General features: G+C 54.3%; 1 protein-coding gene across 1 annotated transcript; it reads left to right on the top strand.

Moving 5' to 3' along the window:
* Positions 1-1,302: 1,302 nt before the first annotated feature.
* ELAC2 (elaC ribonuclease Z 2) lies at positions 1,303-13,627 on the top strand. Its single transcript, XM_082293808.1, has 24 exons — positions 1,303-1,612; positions 1,688-1,738; positions 1,810-1,880; positions 2,609-2,673; positions 3,259-3,316; positions 3,804-3,872; positions 4,342-4,497; positions 4,998-5,056; positions 5,839-5,897; positions 5,986-6,058; positions 6,891-7,003; positions 7,591-7,689; positions 7,883-8,021; positions 8,098-8,183; positions 9,152-9,261; positions 9,523-9,619; positions 9,735-9,873; positions 10,150-10,188; positions 10,349-10,458; positions 10,860-10,959; positions 11,029-11,149; positions 11,351-11,429; positions 12,073-12,217; positions 12,801-13,627. Exons 1-24 carry the CDS (start codon positions 1,311-1,313, stop codon positions 13,041-13,043), a joined length of 2,583 nt encoding a protein of 860 aa, XP_082149934.1. The 5' UTR covers positions 1,303-1,310; the 3' UTR covers positions 13,044-13,627.
* Positions 13,628-16,966: the final 3,339 nt, after the last annotated feature.

Below are 16,966 nucleotides of genomic sequence, written 5' to 3'. Positions count from 1 at the left end.
GATCCTGCTGCTGCTTCTTGCTCCCCTCTTTAGCCAAGCAAGCACAACAGCCTGCCCTGCCCTGAGGGTTAAGCAAGAATGGAACCTGTACACTCATAACCACTGCTGGATTCTAAAAAACGCCTCCAGTTTTACTCATTCCTTCTCATGCTGCTGCAACTCTGACACTTGAAAAGCAGAAGCGCATTAGAGCTTCAAAGCCCTACTTGAAAATGCTGTCTCCAATTAAATCTCTCTTGTGAGTTGAAATGTCCTACTGACATTAGGAAGCATTTTCTTACAGAGAGGGAGATCAAACACTGGGACAGGCTTCCTCGAGACGTGGTTGGGAGGAAGAGCCAGAGTTGTGAGCGAGGAGACTGTGAGGGGATAAAACCCCGGGGGTTCCCCGTTTGGGGTCCTTTCTCAGAGGCACCAGCTCGGGCTGTGTCGGGAATAAATGGCTTTATGGGATGAGACATCTCAAACTCTGCCGTGAGAAACCTGCCCTGGAGCCGCTGAGGAAAACGGGTCTGACGGTGGGAATGGGGCTGCGGGGAACCCAGCGGGGCCGTCGGGTCAGTGGAGCCGGGGCTCCGGTTCCAGCAGCACCAGTGTCCGGTGCCGGGATGGATGGGGGGAGAACCCCGGGAGTGGCCGGGCCAGGAACCCCGGGAATGGCCGGGCAGAGCCCGGGAGCGGATGAGCAGCGGACAGAGAGCACCAGGAGCGGATGAGCAGCGGGCAGAGCCCGGCAGTGGCCGGCAGATCCCGGGAGCGGATGAGCAGCGGACAGAGAGCACCAGGAGCGGATGAGCAGCGGACAGAGAGCACCAGGAGCGGATGAGCAGCGGGCAGAGCCCGGCAGTGGCCGGCAGAGCCCGGGAGCGGATGAGCAGCGGGCAGAGCCCGGCAGTGGCCGGCAGAGCCCGGGAGCGGATGAGCAGCGGACAGAGAGCACCAGGAGCGGATGAGCAGCGGACAGAGAGCACCAGGAGCGGATGAGCAGCGGACAGAGAGCACCAGGAGCGGATGAGCAGCGGACAGAGAGCCTCGGGAGCGGATGAGCAGCGGGCAGAGCCCGGCAGTGGCCGGCAGAGCCCGGGAGCGGATGAGCAGCGGGCAGAGCCCGGTCACGTGACAGCGGCCGGCCAGGATGGCAGCGATTCAGGGGCGGGGCTGCCGCCGTTTCTCGCTTTCCATTGGTCCGCCTGCATCACGTGGTAAAGGGGGCGGGCCGACCGCGGGCACTTCTCGCCTCCCATTGGCTGCGCCGCGTCAGGCGGGGCAGGGGCGCTGGCGCTGATTGGCGGCGGGGCGGGTGCGCGCGGATGTGGGCGCTGGTGCGGGCGCTGCCGCCGGGCCGCGGGCTCGTGTGGCGGCGGGCGGGGAGCGGCGCCGGGCTCGGCATCGCGCTCAGGGCCGGCTCCCGCGGCTGGGCCATGTCCGAGGGGCCCTCGGCGGCGCGGCCGGCGCGGCGGCCCAAGGACGTGCCCCGGCACGTGTGGGCCCGCGAGCGGCGGCGGAACGCGGGCACGGGCCTGGCGGGGCCCAACACGGTGTACGTGCAGGTGGTGGCGGCCGGGAGCCGCGACGCGGGGGCCGCCGTGTATGTGTTCTCCGAGTTCAACCGGTGAGTGCGGCGCTGGGGTTGGCACCGGCAGCGGAGCTCCCCGTTGGGCCTGCCCTGACGCCCCTTTCCCCCCAGGTATCTGTTCAACTGCGGCGAGGGCACGCAGCGCGCCATGCAGGAGCACAAGTAAGTGGGACAGCGAAGGGGGGACACCCCGGGGCGGGACCGGCCCCTGCTCACCCCCGTCTGCCCCGCAGGCTGAAGATCTCCCACCTGGACAGCATCTTCCTCAGCCGCGTGTCCTGGGCCAACGTCGGGGGGCTGCCAGGTGAGTGCGGGGAGCCCGCAGCGGCTCTCGGGCCGGGCGCGGTCACTTTGCGAGGTGCCCGGTGCGGCGTGCGGGGGTGTTTTAGACAGCGGTGGGCACGGCGACATCGCTCTCCCAGGGCTGGGCTGCGCGTGGGGCTCTGCGGTGCTTCCCGCTGCTCTGTGGGCTCTGCGACAGTGCAGACACGTGGTGGGACAGGCTCTGCCTGTCCAGCGTGCCTGGCTTCAGCTTCCCAAAATCTCCTGCAGCAGAAGGTGTTGCCAGCAGGGAGCTGTTTGTGAGTTAGGCTGGTTTGAGGCCAAAGGAACATGCAAAAGTTTGTGGCCACCACTCTCCTCAGTGCAGGAGGTTAGAACAGGTGGCTATGGATCTTGTCCATTAAAATTCTGGAAATCTCCAAGAAAAGGAGGAGGTCAACAATCTGTTCAAGATGAAGTTAGAACAGGTGGCTATGGATCTTGTCCATTAAAATTCTGGAAATCTCCAAGAAAAGGAGGAGGTCAACAATCTGTTCAGGTGTATGAAGATGTGTAGATATTTTCTTTATCTGCAGAGGTGAGTGACTTGTTGAAACTGCCACAAAGCTGAGGCAAAACTGAATTTAGGTCTGAGTTCAGTTCTAGCCTTTGTGGAGAGGCCAAGCACTCCTGAACAGAAAGGGATCTTTCTTTTGGGATCTACCAGTGGTTGCTAGGGCTGTGAAAAGCTGTTTCTCTGCTTGCTTTTAGGTATGATTCTCACACTGAAGGCTATAGGGCTTCAGAGGTGCGTGTTCCTGGGGCCACCAAAGCTGGTAAGTATGGCAAGATGCAGAAGGGAGAGCAAAGCCTGAAAATGTAAAGCTCAGCCTGGAACTGGGAGAGCTGGTGGCAAAGGGAATCTTTGTGCAGGTGTGAAATGCTGGTCTGAGTCAGTGTCAGCCCAAAGGGCTGGCTTCAAAATCCAAATCCCTTCAGTTACAGGACAGCAGAAGTCTTCTGCTCCTGTCCTGTAGTCCTGTATGCTGATAAATCAGCTTTTGGGAGAAGGGAGGATCTTTGTTCCCTTGTCTGCTCCCTCCCCATTTTGTATTAATAGAAGCTCCGTCTCTGACCTCCTGTTCAATGTGGTCCTTGCCAGCCTAATGCCGCCGGAAATTTGCAATCCTCAGCATTGTTATATTTCCTTGCAGTTTCTGCTGACTAATTACATGGATGGAAGGGGTGGGGACAGTGGTTCTTTCTCTTTCTAAGGGCTCAGTGACTGGCAGAGCTGCCCAGATTTGTCTGCCTGGGTGTTGAACCTTTGCCTTCCCTGAGAAGTGTCTGTAGCTGCTGGAAGTGGTGCCTGTCATGGTGCACTGCTTGTGCCACCTCCTGAGACGTTGTCTCTTTTCCAGCAAAACTACTTGAAAGCCATTCGCCTCTTTCCCGGGCCCCTCAAGAGGATGGATTTAGGTAGGTGGGGCAGGGATGTGTAGCAAAGGAACTTGTAACTTTTTGTTTCATCTGTAGCCAGGCTTGCGTTGGTCTGTAACAGCTTCAGCCTCTGCTTTGGGTCCGTTCTGAGGATGTTTTAAACGTGTTTTGTTCTGATACACTGTTCAAACCCCTCACAACAGTGTTTCCAGCTCTGTTTCTGCTCAGGGGCTGCAGAGCTGGCTGATACAGGCAGCATTTGGTTTTAAAACGCTGTGAAGGCACTTGGCTTCCAGAGTCGGCCTGTGAATTTGCTCGCTGTCGTATCACGGACTGCTCCCTGTGGATGATGAGCTTTTAAAATTTGAATTATTCATTGGGGTTTGCAGTTGGGCAGAGAAAGGGAAGGGGAACATTCAGCAGGTTGTGTTTAAGAAAGGAAAAGACACTTTTCTGATTTATATTCTTGAAGAGTGTGACTCTCTGCTTAGGCACTTGTTAATGGTGGGTTTTGATCTCTTCCCAGCTGTGCAGTTGCACACAGAGCCTGAGTACAAGGATGAGACCATGACTGTCTGCCAAATACCTCTGACAGGTGAGCTCGTGGTGCTGCAGAGAGGCAGGGGAAGCACAGTGAAGGTTCAAGGAGCAGCTTCTGTTTGCCAGCCTGAGTAAGCAGAGGTTCAGGAGAAGGATCTCATTTAAATAACAAGACCTGCTGAGTCAGGACCTTGGCTTGTTCCTTTAGGTGTGGGTGGATGGAATGACTTGTGAAACATCCCTGGATTTGGCTTTCTCAGCCAGCTGAGTTCTTCCTGCTGGAAACTGTGATACTGAGGGTGCAGCACAGAGTTTAACAGTTTGGGGAGAAGGACTTGGATGAGGGATGGCTCCTGAAATAAATAATTGGAGTATGCAAGTGCAAGCTACACTGGGGGGAGCAGCTCTGTATTCTGCTGCAATTCAGACCTGACTGTCATGGAAGGGGGAATGCTGCTCCTGCTTTTCTTATCTGTTGCTTCTGATTGAGTGATCTTTGTCTGCTTTTATTGGATTTGGGACAGGAAAATCACTGGCTGCTGAAAGTACATTCCCCCAGAGTCCTGGAGCATCTCCCCAAGGTGGAAATAGCCCCAAAGGGGACACAGGGCCTGGATCCCCGAGAGCTGCACAGCAAAGCTTGGAGGAAGGAAAGGGAAAAGGAAGCCCAAAGAAGACAGGTGAAACACATGGAATGGCCTTTTCAACTTTAATGAGATGAAGCCAAATTAAGGATAGGAATTTGTCCTCTGAGCCATTTGCTCTCTGAAAGTGAGGTCTGTGGAGAAGCTCAGCTGGAAGATTCCATGGAACACAAAGTGTTCTGGTACTTTGGAAGCTGATGGAGAACTTAAAAAGCCTAGAAATTGGACATGATTGGTGCTTGGGTGTGATTAGTCCCTGTAGTAGTTTGCTTCTGGCTGCAGTGGATGCTCCAACCTTTGTAATTTAATTACAGGTGGATGCTGGGCTGATTATTTTTCAGTCTTGGGCCTTAGTTTGGCTTCTTGTATCTAAAGCCATGGGCTCTCTGGCCTTGGGTGTTCATAACATTTTGCTGTTGGGCTCCAAGTTAACTGGATAATGTTCCTGTTAATGCTTTAGCAAATTTTGGCACATATTTGTTTTAAGAAAAGTGATAGTGAGTGATGATTTTTAGTAGTTTTGCTTTCTTTTACAGGTGATGAGCAGAAGTGTGCTAGGAGGCATCCTGATCTGGTGACGGCTTTTCTGTGTAAAGTAAGCTTGGGCAGAGTCTCTAAACCAACACAGAACAGATTAGAGAACAGAACAGAGTATTTCAGTGGGAAGGGACATGCAGTGATCATCTATGCCCACAGGATGGGTTGGGATGGAAGAGACCTTAGGGATAATCTCATTCCATGCCCCCATGGGCAGGGACACCTTCTACAAGACCAGGTTGCTCCAAGCCCTATCCAACCGGGCCTTGGACACTTCCCCACCCAGTCCAACTGCCTGGCCACTTTAGGCTGGCCAAAATTTAAAACATATTAATAAGGGCATTGTCCAAACATCTCTTAAACATGGGCAGACTTGGGGCATTGGCCACCCTCTGTAGGGAAATACTTCCTAACATCACTCGCTGCAGGGATTTAATTGGAGACAGCATTTTCAAGTAGGGCTTTGAAGCTCTAATGCGCTTCTGCTTTTCAAGTGTCAGAGTTGCAGCAGCATGAGAAGGAATGAGTAAAACTGGAGGCGTTTTTTAGAATCCAGCAGTGGTTATGAGTGTACAGGTTCCATTCTTGCTTAACCCTCAGGGCAGGGCAGGCTGTTGTGCTTGCTTGGCTAAAGAGGGGAGCAAGAAGCAGCAGCAGGATCCTGGAAAGCAGGCAGTCTAGAAAAACCTATTTGGGGTAAATTGGAGCAGTGGCTGTGGAACTGAAGAGGGGGAAAAAACCATTCCCTTGATTTGTGGAGGAAGTCTTAACGTGGCGGTACGTGGATCTTGTTTCCTGTCCCTGTTGATTTGGGTGATGATTGTGTTTAACTCTTTGCAGATTCACCCAAGGAAGGGGAAGTTCCTAGCAGCTAAAGCACAGGAGATGGGCCTGCCAGTGTGAGTATGAGAGCCCAGCGTGGGGCACGGGGCAGCAGCAGGCAGCTGGCTGTTGGCAAGCTAAATATTTGTGTGGCCTTGTTCTCAGGGGAACTCCAGCCATCCTTCCCATAATTACAGCTCTCAAAAATGGGGAGAGCATCACTTTTGAAGGCAGAGAGGTAAGATGTGTTTGTGCTTCTGTGTGGCTTTGCCACTCTCCCTCCTTCACTGGGCTCCCAGGGTGACAGGCTTTTGTGCAGAGTGCTTTGCCTACCAGTACGTCCTGGGACTGTCCCAGCTCCAGGTTGTTGCTGAGTGTGGCATGTCTGGGGCTGTTGGGGTGGTGATCATGGGAATGAACTCCTGTGTGGGTATGGCTGGGTGTGTGCTGCTTGGCAGAGCTGCTTCATCTTCCCTTCCCAAAACTGATGCAGGTCTAGGAGTGAGTTAGTGGAGTTAATACCTGAATTTTTTAAGTCTGGGTGTTGAATGCCTGTGTAGCCATCACTCCCTCCTTACCTTGTTTGCACCTCTGACACCAAAAGAAACTCAACAGTTCTGGGGAATAGGGTCTGACTCTCTCAAACACTGGAGTGAGAGGCAGAGCCAGCTCTGGCCGTGGCCCAGGGGATCTGCAAGTGAAGATCCTGACCTGGGAGACAGGATCAGCACATCTTTGTATCACAAGAATTTCACAGACCCTTTTCTTTTTCCTTAAACATGCTTTTGCTACCATCTGAATTCTGTCATGGGAACCTAGAAACTGCTAAAATTCCCCTCCTCAGGTTAGGTTGTGGTTTCTCTGAGGCCAGGGTTGGGATTTGCTGTTTCACAGAAAATGCAAATGTGTGTAATGAGAGCAGAAAGGGCCCGAGAGCTGCCCTGGCTGGGTGTACTGAGCATTGAGAGGGGCTGCTGGGTCTGTCCAGCTGAGGGAGTCTGACACAGAGGTGCAGGAAGGGCTGTGAGTCCCAGCTGGTTGTGGTGTGACCACTGTGTATCTGCCTGCAGCTCTTCCCTGAGGAGCTGTGCACCCCCACTGACCCTGGCCCAGTGTTCCTGGTGCTGGAGTGTCCTCACGAGGGCTTTGTGGATGCTGTCTGTGAAAACGAGACCTTCCGAAGGTAGGGCTGTGGCACCTGGAATGTTTGAGTGCTGAGCTTTGCCCAAGAGAAGCTCTTCTTGTAGTCTGGATATGCTGTTTCTCATGGCTGATATCTGAGCTCTTTGGCACTGATGCAAGAAAGGATTGGTGGTGCATTTTGAAGCTTTTAGGAAAGGCAGGACCCGTGGGGTTCTGTGGCTGCCATGGGCCTGTTTTCCCTCAGGGCCCTCCAGAGCAGGAATGTGCTCTGGTGTCTGCCTGGGGAGCAGTGGAGGCTGCTGCTTCCCTGGCTGCTGGAAACCTGGGCTGCACATAACTCTGTTGGGCTTGTGCAGAAGCATTTGGGCTCCTGGAGGCTTTGCAGATGTTGTTGTTGATGGAGAAGAGGAACTGGCCTGTGGGGGACAGTAGAGGGTCAGCAAATGGTGGCCCTGAGCCTCCTGCTTTTGGTGATGCAGAGCCTGAAGCTCCTGGGCTGTGCTCTGGAGATCCCTGCTCTGCCTGCCCCAGGGGGCATCTGTGGTAGCACCAAAGTGGGAGAGGGGAGGGGATGTCCAAGGACATGGACTGGAGCAGAGATGTTCTTTTTGTTGGAATGTGTCCCAGGTACCAGGAGGGAGTTCCTGAGCACCAGGTGGCCTTGGTCATTCACATGACTCCCGAGTCAGTGCTTCGAGATGGCCGCTACCAGCAGTGGATGGAGAGGTACGTGGGCCTGTGGCCCCTGGGTTCGTGTCTCTGTGGGCAGCAGCCTGTTCTGGTGGTGCACGTTTGTTCCAAAGTCAAAAGAGCTCTAAAAAGAGGGCTCTGCTGGCTCAGGTGAGATTTTTAGCTCAGGTGTGCACATGTGTGCAGTGCTAACGTGGGGCTGAAGCTGTTGTGCGTTATCCTCTGACAGATTCGGGCCTGGCACTCAGCACTTGGTGCTCAATGAAAACTCCTCTGCTGTGCACAACCCACGCAGCTACAAGATCCAAACTCAGCTGAACCTCATCCACCCAGAGATCTTCCCTCTGCTCACCACCTACCAGAGCAAGGTAATGCAGGCCCTCCTTGCCCCTGTGCCTCGTGCCCTGAGCAAAGGCCGTGTCTCACATCACCCTCCTCCCACAGGAAGCAGAGGCTGCTTGCCCTGTGCCCATCGTGCGAGGGGAGTGCCTCCTGAAATACCACCTCAGGCCTCAGCAGGAGTGGCAGAGGTCAGTGGGAATCTTTTTCTTCCCAGGTTTTGGGTGTTGGCTTGAAGCAGCTTTTCAGCGAGGGCAGGCACTGTGTCAGGATCCCCTGCAGATCCTTTCTGGTGGCAGTCTCGAGGACTGTGTCCCTATCCCTGAAAGGCTCAGACAAGGTGTAGCACGTGGATGAGTGAACCACTGAAAACACCACCTGGCCAGTGGTTTGGGGTTCTGTTTCTGTCCCTTGCTCCTGTAGCCTTGTGGTCCTTTGTCCTTTGCTTTGACTCATGCTGTGCACCCAGCTGTGGCTGTGGCAGAGCAGATGGGGGCAGGGAGAGAGGTTTTGGGGAATCCAGTGAAAGTCTTACCATCTGAAGACCTAGAAAGCCTGCCATTAGAGCTGAAAGCTCCAGGTGGTTAAACAGTTGCTGCCTTTGCTCCTGGTGGGCAAATAGATGAAGCTACACAGGTCCAGGCACCACAGGGGGCAAGGGGATTTCAGCCACCATGGCTGAGATTTCTGGCTTTGTTGGGCACAACAGGAGGATGCAGCTGCCAACAAGAGTTTAACTTTCTCTGATAAGGTATCTGGAGGCCTGTAGTACTGCACGTGCTCTGAAGCAGGCCCAGGATACAGGTCTCTTAATTTTCCAGCAACGCCTGAATCCCTTTACGTGGCTGCTCCTCTTCCAGGAGCCTCTGTGCTGCCTTGCAGTGCCCTCTAGTGCCTAGCAGCTCTGGATGGGATGAAGTGCTATTGCAGGAGTGTCTCCACTTGGGTAGAATGATCATTCTGTGCCTGGCTCAGCCCAACCAGGCCTTTTTGGCACACACCACACTTGTGGATGTGCCTTCTCCAACCCCTCAAAATGGAAAGAGCATTTGTCCCTTTGTTCTAAGGCTGTTTTGTCACAGGAATTTGGCACTTCGCTCTGGAAAGGGCTGTTTCAGTTCCTACCTTGCCCCATCCTGATAATGGCCTGTTCTTGCAGAGATGCTGTGACTGTCTGTGATCCTGATACATTTGTTAGTGAAGCCTTGGATCTCCCTGACTTCCAGACCCGTGTGAAGGAGTGCAAAGAGAGCCTGTCTGCTGTACCAGGTACGGATCAGCACCTTAGCTTGGATCAGTGGGATGGAAAATAGGAGCTCTTGGTAACCCACTGCTTCAGAGCCCAGATAAAGCTGTGAAGTGCTGGGGCTTGTTCTGCCTTCCCTTGTAAACCTCATGCTGAGGGGGGCAAAAATGACTGTGCTGGACATGTTGGCTCTGGAGTTACTGGGCTGGTGAATTAACTGGTGTCTGACCAGGCAGTGTGTGGAGAACATTTGCCTACAAATCCTTGTTGTCTGTTTTCTCTAGGAAATGCGGGTGCTTATCCTGAGATTGTGTTCTTGGGAACAGGATCTGCAATTCCAATGAAAATCCGCAATGTCAGCTCCACGCTGGTGAACACCAGGTAAACCCCAGTGCTCTCTGATCTCTGCCTTCCAACCCAAAAGATGCCCCTCCCTGCATGGCCCTGCTCAGAGCTCCTACAGTGGCTGCTAAATATCTCTGTCACCTCTCACTAGTGCTACCCGCTCCCTGCTGCTGGACTGTGGAGAAGGAACCTTTGGACAGCTCTGCCGCCACTATGGAGAGCAAGTTGACCAAGTGCTGTGTAACCTGGTGGCTGTGTTTGTGTCCCACATGCACACGGATCATCATTCGGTGGGTTCAGTGTGTGGGAAGGGGCAGGGGCTCTGTGCAGCTGTGCTCTGAACCTTGGGGCTCAGCTGTAGCTCCAGCTGATGAATGTGGGCTGCCCTGCTCTGCATCCCTCTCTGCGTTCATTCCCCAGGCACTGCTCAATCTGTCTGTGATTCTAATCCCCTCTCCCTTCTTGTTTGTTCTGACTCTGGGCTTGCTGAGCTGTGGTAGCTCTGTTGCCACTGACTCCCCAGACGCTTCTGACTGCCTTTGCTGTCTCCTTTGTTCCCTTTGCAGGGGCTGGTGAATATCCTGATGGAGCGAAGGAGAGCTTTCGTAAGTAGCACTGGTGTTTCTCTGCTCCTGAACTTGGCTTGGGGTGAGGGGAGGGGAACTTCAGAGTAGTGGAGAAGCACCAGCCTTTCTCTAGCATTTCTCCTCTCTGATTTGGTGTACACCTGATACTGATTTTTTTCCCCTACCTTTGCTCTTGCAGGCAGCCCTGGGTCAGGCTTTCAGCCCTCTGTTTCTGGTAGCACCTGAGCAGATCATGCCTTGGCTGCACGAGTACCACAATAACTGTGAGGAGATTCTTGGAGACATCAAGTGAGTGTTTTGTGTGGAGAAATGTCCTTGGTCCTTATTCAAGGCAAGCCCTTGTCATCCATTCCCCCACCCCTTTGTTGGAGTTGATTCTGACTCCTTCCACTGCCTGTAGAACAAGGATGTGCAGTTTGCAGAGGGCAGGATAGGGTTTGTTATTCAGTGGTGCTGCTTAATAGAGGTTTACATGCAGGCTTCCCTTTTCCATAAGGCAAGTAGAAGAAAGAGTATTTGATAGTGGGGACAGTGATTGGATGAGTTACTGGGGCACCAGTGAAAGCAAGAGGTGAAACAGACAGATCACTGAACTGAGAATGAGAAACAGGAGAAATCGGCTGCTTAAAGAGAAGATCAGGTTTTATTTTGTACCTGTCCTTAATTATCTCTTCTTCCCTCCCTCACAGAATGATTCCTTCTCAGTCTCTTGTGAAAGGCTGTGAGAACATCAGACCCAAAGCCAAGGAGTTTGTGAGCTCTCTCTTAGAGAGCTACGACCTGGCTGAGGTGAGTTCCTGAGCTGGGGGCTCTGTGGCTGGAGGGGACCTGGGGTCTAACACTTGTATCCTTGTTCAGTTTCAGACCTGTGAAGTCCAACACTGTAAAAATGCTTTTGCATGTTCAGTGATCCACAAGTCTGGCTGGAAAGTAGTTTATTCTGGTGATACAATGCCCTGCATGGCCTTAGTGCAAATGGGTAGGTAACAAAACCCTCTGCTTGAAGAATCTCTTGGAGAAAGGTCTCCATCTGTCAGTACCCGAAGTGGGCACTCCCAAACTTTTGGTGCTGTGTCTGCCACGCAGCGAGGGGCTGAGGAGGGACAGGAGGGCTCCTGGAGAGGCAGTTGGGCTGCTCAGTCTTCAGCTGAAGATTGAATGTGATTGTTTGTTTGTGCAGGTAAAAATGCCAACCTGCTGATCCACGAAGCCACGCTGGAAGATGGCATGGAAAAAGAAGCTATAGAGAAGACCCACAGGTGAGGTGTGTTCTGTTGTCTGTCCCTGTTCAGAAGGGGAAGCTGCACAGCTGGGTGTAGCCCTTGAAGCTGATGGTGAGGGGCCCAAGTTGTGTTAAAGGTTCTGGTGTGCGTAGAGCTCTTCTACACTGGAGCTGATGTGTTGGTCATTGCAGCAGCTCTGAAACCACCTCAGCTCCTCTCAACATCCCCCAAAAGAAACGGGGAAAGCTTTCAAGCAGACAGTGGTAACTCTACAAACAGACCAGCCCAAGGGAAAGGCCCTCTGCATGGTTACATCTTGGGACTAAGCTCAGGGTCCTCTTACCCCCACAGCTCACTGAGAGCACTGCAGCCAGGGATTCCATGTGCTGCTCCCAGCAAACGTGGGAGACCAAGAGCAGCTGCTTGGAATTCCCTGTGAGTCACAGTGCAAGAGCTGGGCCTGTTGACACCCCTGGGACAAGTGCCTGTCCCCAGTTTGTGGAGCTCTTAAATGCAAGGCTCCAACAATTACAGCTGCTTTCCCTCATTCAGGGTTGTGTGGAAGTTGCAGGCTGCCCCATGCTCAGCAGGTGTGAGGTCACTTGGTGTGGTGTGACCCTGGGTGCAGAGCAGCAGTACCTGCCAGCCTGGTTGTGACCAGGGTGTGTTCCTTTTGCAGCACGACCTCCCAGGCCATCCAGACTGGGATGAAGATGAATGCAGAGTTCATCATGCTCAATCACTTCAGTCAGAGATACGCCAAGATCCCGCTGTTCAGCGAAGACTTCAGCGAGAAGGTTGGCATTGCCTTTGACCACATGAGGGTAAGTTGGGAGCTGGGGGCCAGGCCTGGGAATGGTGTCAGGGTTACTTTGGGATGCTCATTAATTAAATGCTCCTCTTGTGCTTTATCAATACTCTATCTCCTGAAGAGCAGGCTCTGAAACAGCTCCTTCAGCTGCTGGCAGCAGATACCCTGTGCCACCCTTTCCTCACACTGGTGTGAGACAGGTGCTGATGGCCCTTGAATCCAGCTCTTAACAGCCTGGGTACTTGCCTCATGTCACCTCAAGTCTGTGCTTGCTACTCCCAGCCAAAAAACCTAATATTGCTTCCATTCCCATCCCAACTGATGAGCTGCTCCAGTGGCTTTCTGCAGCAGACATCTGGGAGACAAAAGCTGGCTGAAGGCACCTGTGGCAGTGAGGGCAGCTCACTGTCACTCAGAATTTGTACTGGGTCACAGCATTCCTGGGAAGAAAACTTCAATAACTCGTTGAGGTCAGGGCTGCTCTGTGCACACAGAGAGGGGCAGTGCCCTGCTGTCTGCACAGGCTGAAGGCAAGGGGGGGAGCAAGGGAATCAAACAGCACTTGTCACGCAGGAGCTCCTGTGCTTCTGTTCCAGGTACGTTTCGGTGACTTCCCGGCCATCCCGAAGCTGATCCCGCCCCTGAAGGCTTTGTTTGCAGACGACATCGTGGAGATGGAGGAGCGCAAGGAGAAGAGGGAGCTGCGGCTGCTGAAGGAGACTGCCCTGGTGCTGGACAAACTGACCAGGGGGGACAGCACGGAGGCAGCGTGCCAGAAACGGAAACAAGCCAAGAATCATCAGGAAGTGCCAGACAAGAAGCTTAAAACAGTCAACTGAGAGAGACAAGGCTGGGAGTGCTGTGCTCTGAGACAGAAGCCTGGCTCTCCGCAGGCCTCGGGAGCGCGCGGTGCTGCCGGCGCTGCGGGAAAGGGGCTGGCCTGGGCATCTGGGTTTGCTTGGTCATCATGGATCTCCCTGGGCTGCAGCTCCAGTGGGTTGTCAGTAGCACTGGTCCTTGTGGAGACAGGATCTGCCCACACAGCTCCAGTTCTGGGGCCTCACCAGTCCATGGGGTGTTTCTTCTTTTAACCAAAAATTCTTCTCTCTGAACTGTTTTAATTTAACATGTATGTAACAGCAGCAGGTGTGACCTTTGCAAGAGATCAGGTGTGAGGGGCCCTGGAGGGGCCGTGGGTTTGCCAGAAGAAGGTGAGCTGGTCTCAGTGATGGGGGGCATAACCAGCTATCAGAACCCAGGTGATAGGAGGAAAATTAACAGTAAAATGTTAGGGATTTAGGTTAAATTAGGGGTGAGAATACATCTGTACATCGGTGTTCCCATTTTATTTTGGTTTTTTCTGCTGATTTTTTGTTTCAAGAGATCAGCTTTCCAAACCCTTTATTTAGAATCTGAATAAACCGCTCGCCATCCTCCAGAAAGCTGTGTTGTGTGTGGATCGCTAATGAGGAGACAAAAACCTGGATTTCTCTGGAGAATGACCTTGCCTGGCTGATTCAGCACTGGGGTAAAGACCAAGATCTTGCTCATCGGGTGTGGATCGTGCTGGAGCCTCGTGGCTGTTTCATGCCAGCACAAGCCTCTCTGCCTTGTTACCCTCAGGACAGGAGTTTTGCTCGCCAGCCCAAGCTGGCACTAACGGGATCTTGAATGGCTCTGGATCAGATGGCTGGGAGTTTCCTCGAGCATATTCCAGTCCTGGATGCAGGGACGCTGGCAAAGCAGGCAGAGAGGGGGTGGTCTGTAGTTAAGAGTTTTTCTGAGGCTCTTTGTGGGTCAACTTTGTTTCTTCCCTTGCCGCTGCTGCCACTGCCTGTGTTCAGAAGCAGGAGGGCAGTTCTGTGCTATTTCAATTAAGGAATTCATTTTTAAAGAGAACTTGAAGACACTCAGGCCCTGCTCAGGAGATGATACTTGCACACAAGTGAAGACTTAAGACTTCATTTTAAGTTAATGGGAAATTAAGAAGCAAACTGTCAGTAAAGCATCTTTTGATGATGAGCTGTGCTTTAATGTTATGCTTGGCTAGAGCAGAGATTGGGGAATTGACACATCTGTGTCCTCCAGAAAAGCTCTGCTGGGCTTTTATGAATAGCAGGGGACTGGGGGAAAAACAAAATATTCCTGTTACTGTACAGGTGGAGGCAGGAACAGGCTGTGGTGTCCCAGGGGAGGACCTGGTTACTGCTGGGGTGACACGAGCAGCCCTGGGCCTGCACAGGATCCGTGTGCTGCTTTTCATGGAATTAAAGAAGGGTCTTTTATTTGGAGAATAGTGAATTGCTTCTCCCAGAAGGAATTAATAAAATGGAAATGCAGCGGCGGCAGGAGCCCACAGCACCCAAGGTCCAGCGTCAGGTGGTTGATGCAGGTACGGCGGTGTCGGGAACGCCAGGCGGGGCTGAGGGACAGGACCTGCCTGTGCCCGCTGTGGAAAAATTCCCCCGGGCTCCACTCCGAGCTTTCCGCGGAGCGAGCCGGCCTGGGAACTCGCTTCTGGGGCTGCACTAGCGCTGCTGGGATGAGGAACACCAACTGGAACAGCAGGAGCGAGGCGGCAGCGCTGGGACCGCCCTCGCATCCCAGCGGGACACGGGAGCCGCTCCCAGGAGTCCCCCGGGCAACGGCGGCGCCTCCTGGCAAACAGTGGCCGGAGCCGCGCGGATGGAGCCCGAGGGGGCGGCGGGGCCGGAGCCCCGGGAGGAGCCCCGGGAGGAGCCCCCGGAGGAGCCGTGCGCGGAGCGGGTGGCTCGGGGCGCGGCGCGGGCGCTGGCCGTGCCCGGGGAGCGCTGGCGGCGCTGGGCGCGGGGCGCGGCGGGGCCGGCGCTGCGGGGCTTCGTGCGGGGCGAGGCGGGGCCGGCGCTGCTCGCCTGGCGGGGCCCGGCCGGGGAGCTGGGGCTGCGCCCCGGGCCGCCCCCGCCGCCCCCCAGCGCCACCAAGGCGCTTTTCTTCCTCCGCCGGCCCGGAGCTGGTCCCGGACCCGCCGAGCTGCTGTGCGGGGATCTGCCCGCAGAGCCCCTGGCGCACTTCGCCGCGCTGGTGGAGGAGGTAAGGGGAAAAAGGCGGCCCCGGGGACGCCGGGGTCTGTAGAGCCCAATGAAACCTCCTAAATCCTGAGCCATGGGGGCTCTGGGCGTCTCCCAGTAGTGTCGGTGGGGGATGAGCCACGTTAAACAGTCACAGGATGCAGTCCTGAGAATGAGAAGCTGTGGCTGCCCCATCCCTGGAAGTGTTCAGGGCCGGGGTGGACGGGGCTTGGAGCAGCCTGGGATAGTGGAAGGTGTCCTTGCTCATGGCAGGGGATGGAACAAGATGAACTTTAAGTGCACCAGGGTCCCAGCTGTCGTTTTAACAACCCCAAAGAAAACCCCCAAAAGGCTTGACTGGTTATGACGTGACTCTCATTAGCAGCCCATGTGATCTGAGTAATGGAGACTAAGCCTGCTACTATTGCAGTTGAAGCTGTTGGAGGTGAACTCTGTTTGCCCTGGGGTTGTGCCCTCTTCCCATGGCTCCCTGGACAGGGTGGTTGCTGCTGCTGGTCCTGGTGCAAAGAATCTTCAGCACCCTGGTGCTGGACTGCTTTGTTCCTTTTCAATTCTGTATCTGCGTGTAGCTGGTTTTGTAACTTTATCCTCCCCCAAGTCGGGCCACATAAAGGCTGCTCATCACCAGGGGCAACCTGGCTCCGATCCCAGAGGAAGGTGACAGACTTGTTGCTATCCCAGTGCAGAAGAGCCAGAAGCAGCTCATGTCCAGACAAGCCCAACCCAGAGTTCCCAGCTGCAGGGTCAGTGCAGACCCTGGAACTTCCACTGATAAAGACAGGAACTGTATTTAGTGGGCTGCAGCTTTGGGAAATAACCTAAAACGTGGCTGTGCTGTAAATGCCAGAGGATCTTCCCTCTGCACATGGGGGGTGGCTGTGCAGGGACAGCCCCTGGGCTCAGCCCAGCCCTGCTGGCCTGTTCATCATCACCTGCAGGGAACTGCCTGGGACAGTGCTGAATATGGATCTCCAGGCTTGACCAAGCCAGGACCTCAGAGCCTGGTGGCCAGTCCATCTCCTGCAGCACGTTTTGTCATAGAATCATCAAATCACATCATGGTTTGGGTTGGAAAGGATTTAAAACTTATCCCATCCCACCCCCTGCCACAGGCAGGGACACCTTCCACTAGTCCAGGTTGCTCCAAGCCCTGTCCAACCTGGCCTTGGGCACTGCCAGGGATCCAGGGGCAGCCCCAGCTGCTCTGGGCACCCTGTGCCAGGGCCTGCCCACCCTCCCAGGGAACAATTTCTTCCTAAATCAAGTCTAAATCTACCCTCCTTCAGCTCTTCTCCATTGCTCTTCCATGACTCCTGCTGTAGGTGATTGTGCCCATCCTGACCAACCGGAAGAACCATCAGGGCTGGCCACGAGTGGTGTCACAAGACATCATCCGTCATGTCCACAGCCTGAAGAGTACTGTCTTCAAGGTTGTTGGCCAAGTGAAGGGCAAGACTTTGCTGCCTCTTCCACCTGGCTCGGAGGGAATCGAGGACATTGATCCTAAAAATGAGAAATTGTGAGTACCAGCCCTTGCTCTCCACTGGATTTTCTTCTGCTGATGCATGTGCTGCTTCCTTTGGGGATCCTCCCTGCCAGACATGGGGACTCTTCTCACTCCCTGTCCTCTGCAGCTCATCAGACTGCCAGGGAGGGGTATTTTGCTCTCTCTGGTTCATGGGCTCTGTCTTTGG

This window comes from Coloeus monedula (genome assembly GCF_965178545.1).
Source record: "Coloeus monedula genome assembly, chromosome: 19".
Classification (NCBI taxonomy): Eukaryota; Metazoa; Chordata; class Aves; order Passeriformes; family Corvidae; genus Coloeus; species Coloeus monedula.
Note: the sequence above shows the minus strand (reverse complement) of the source record. Positions and strands in the feature narration are given on the sequence as shown.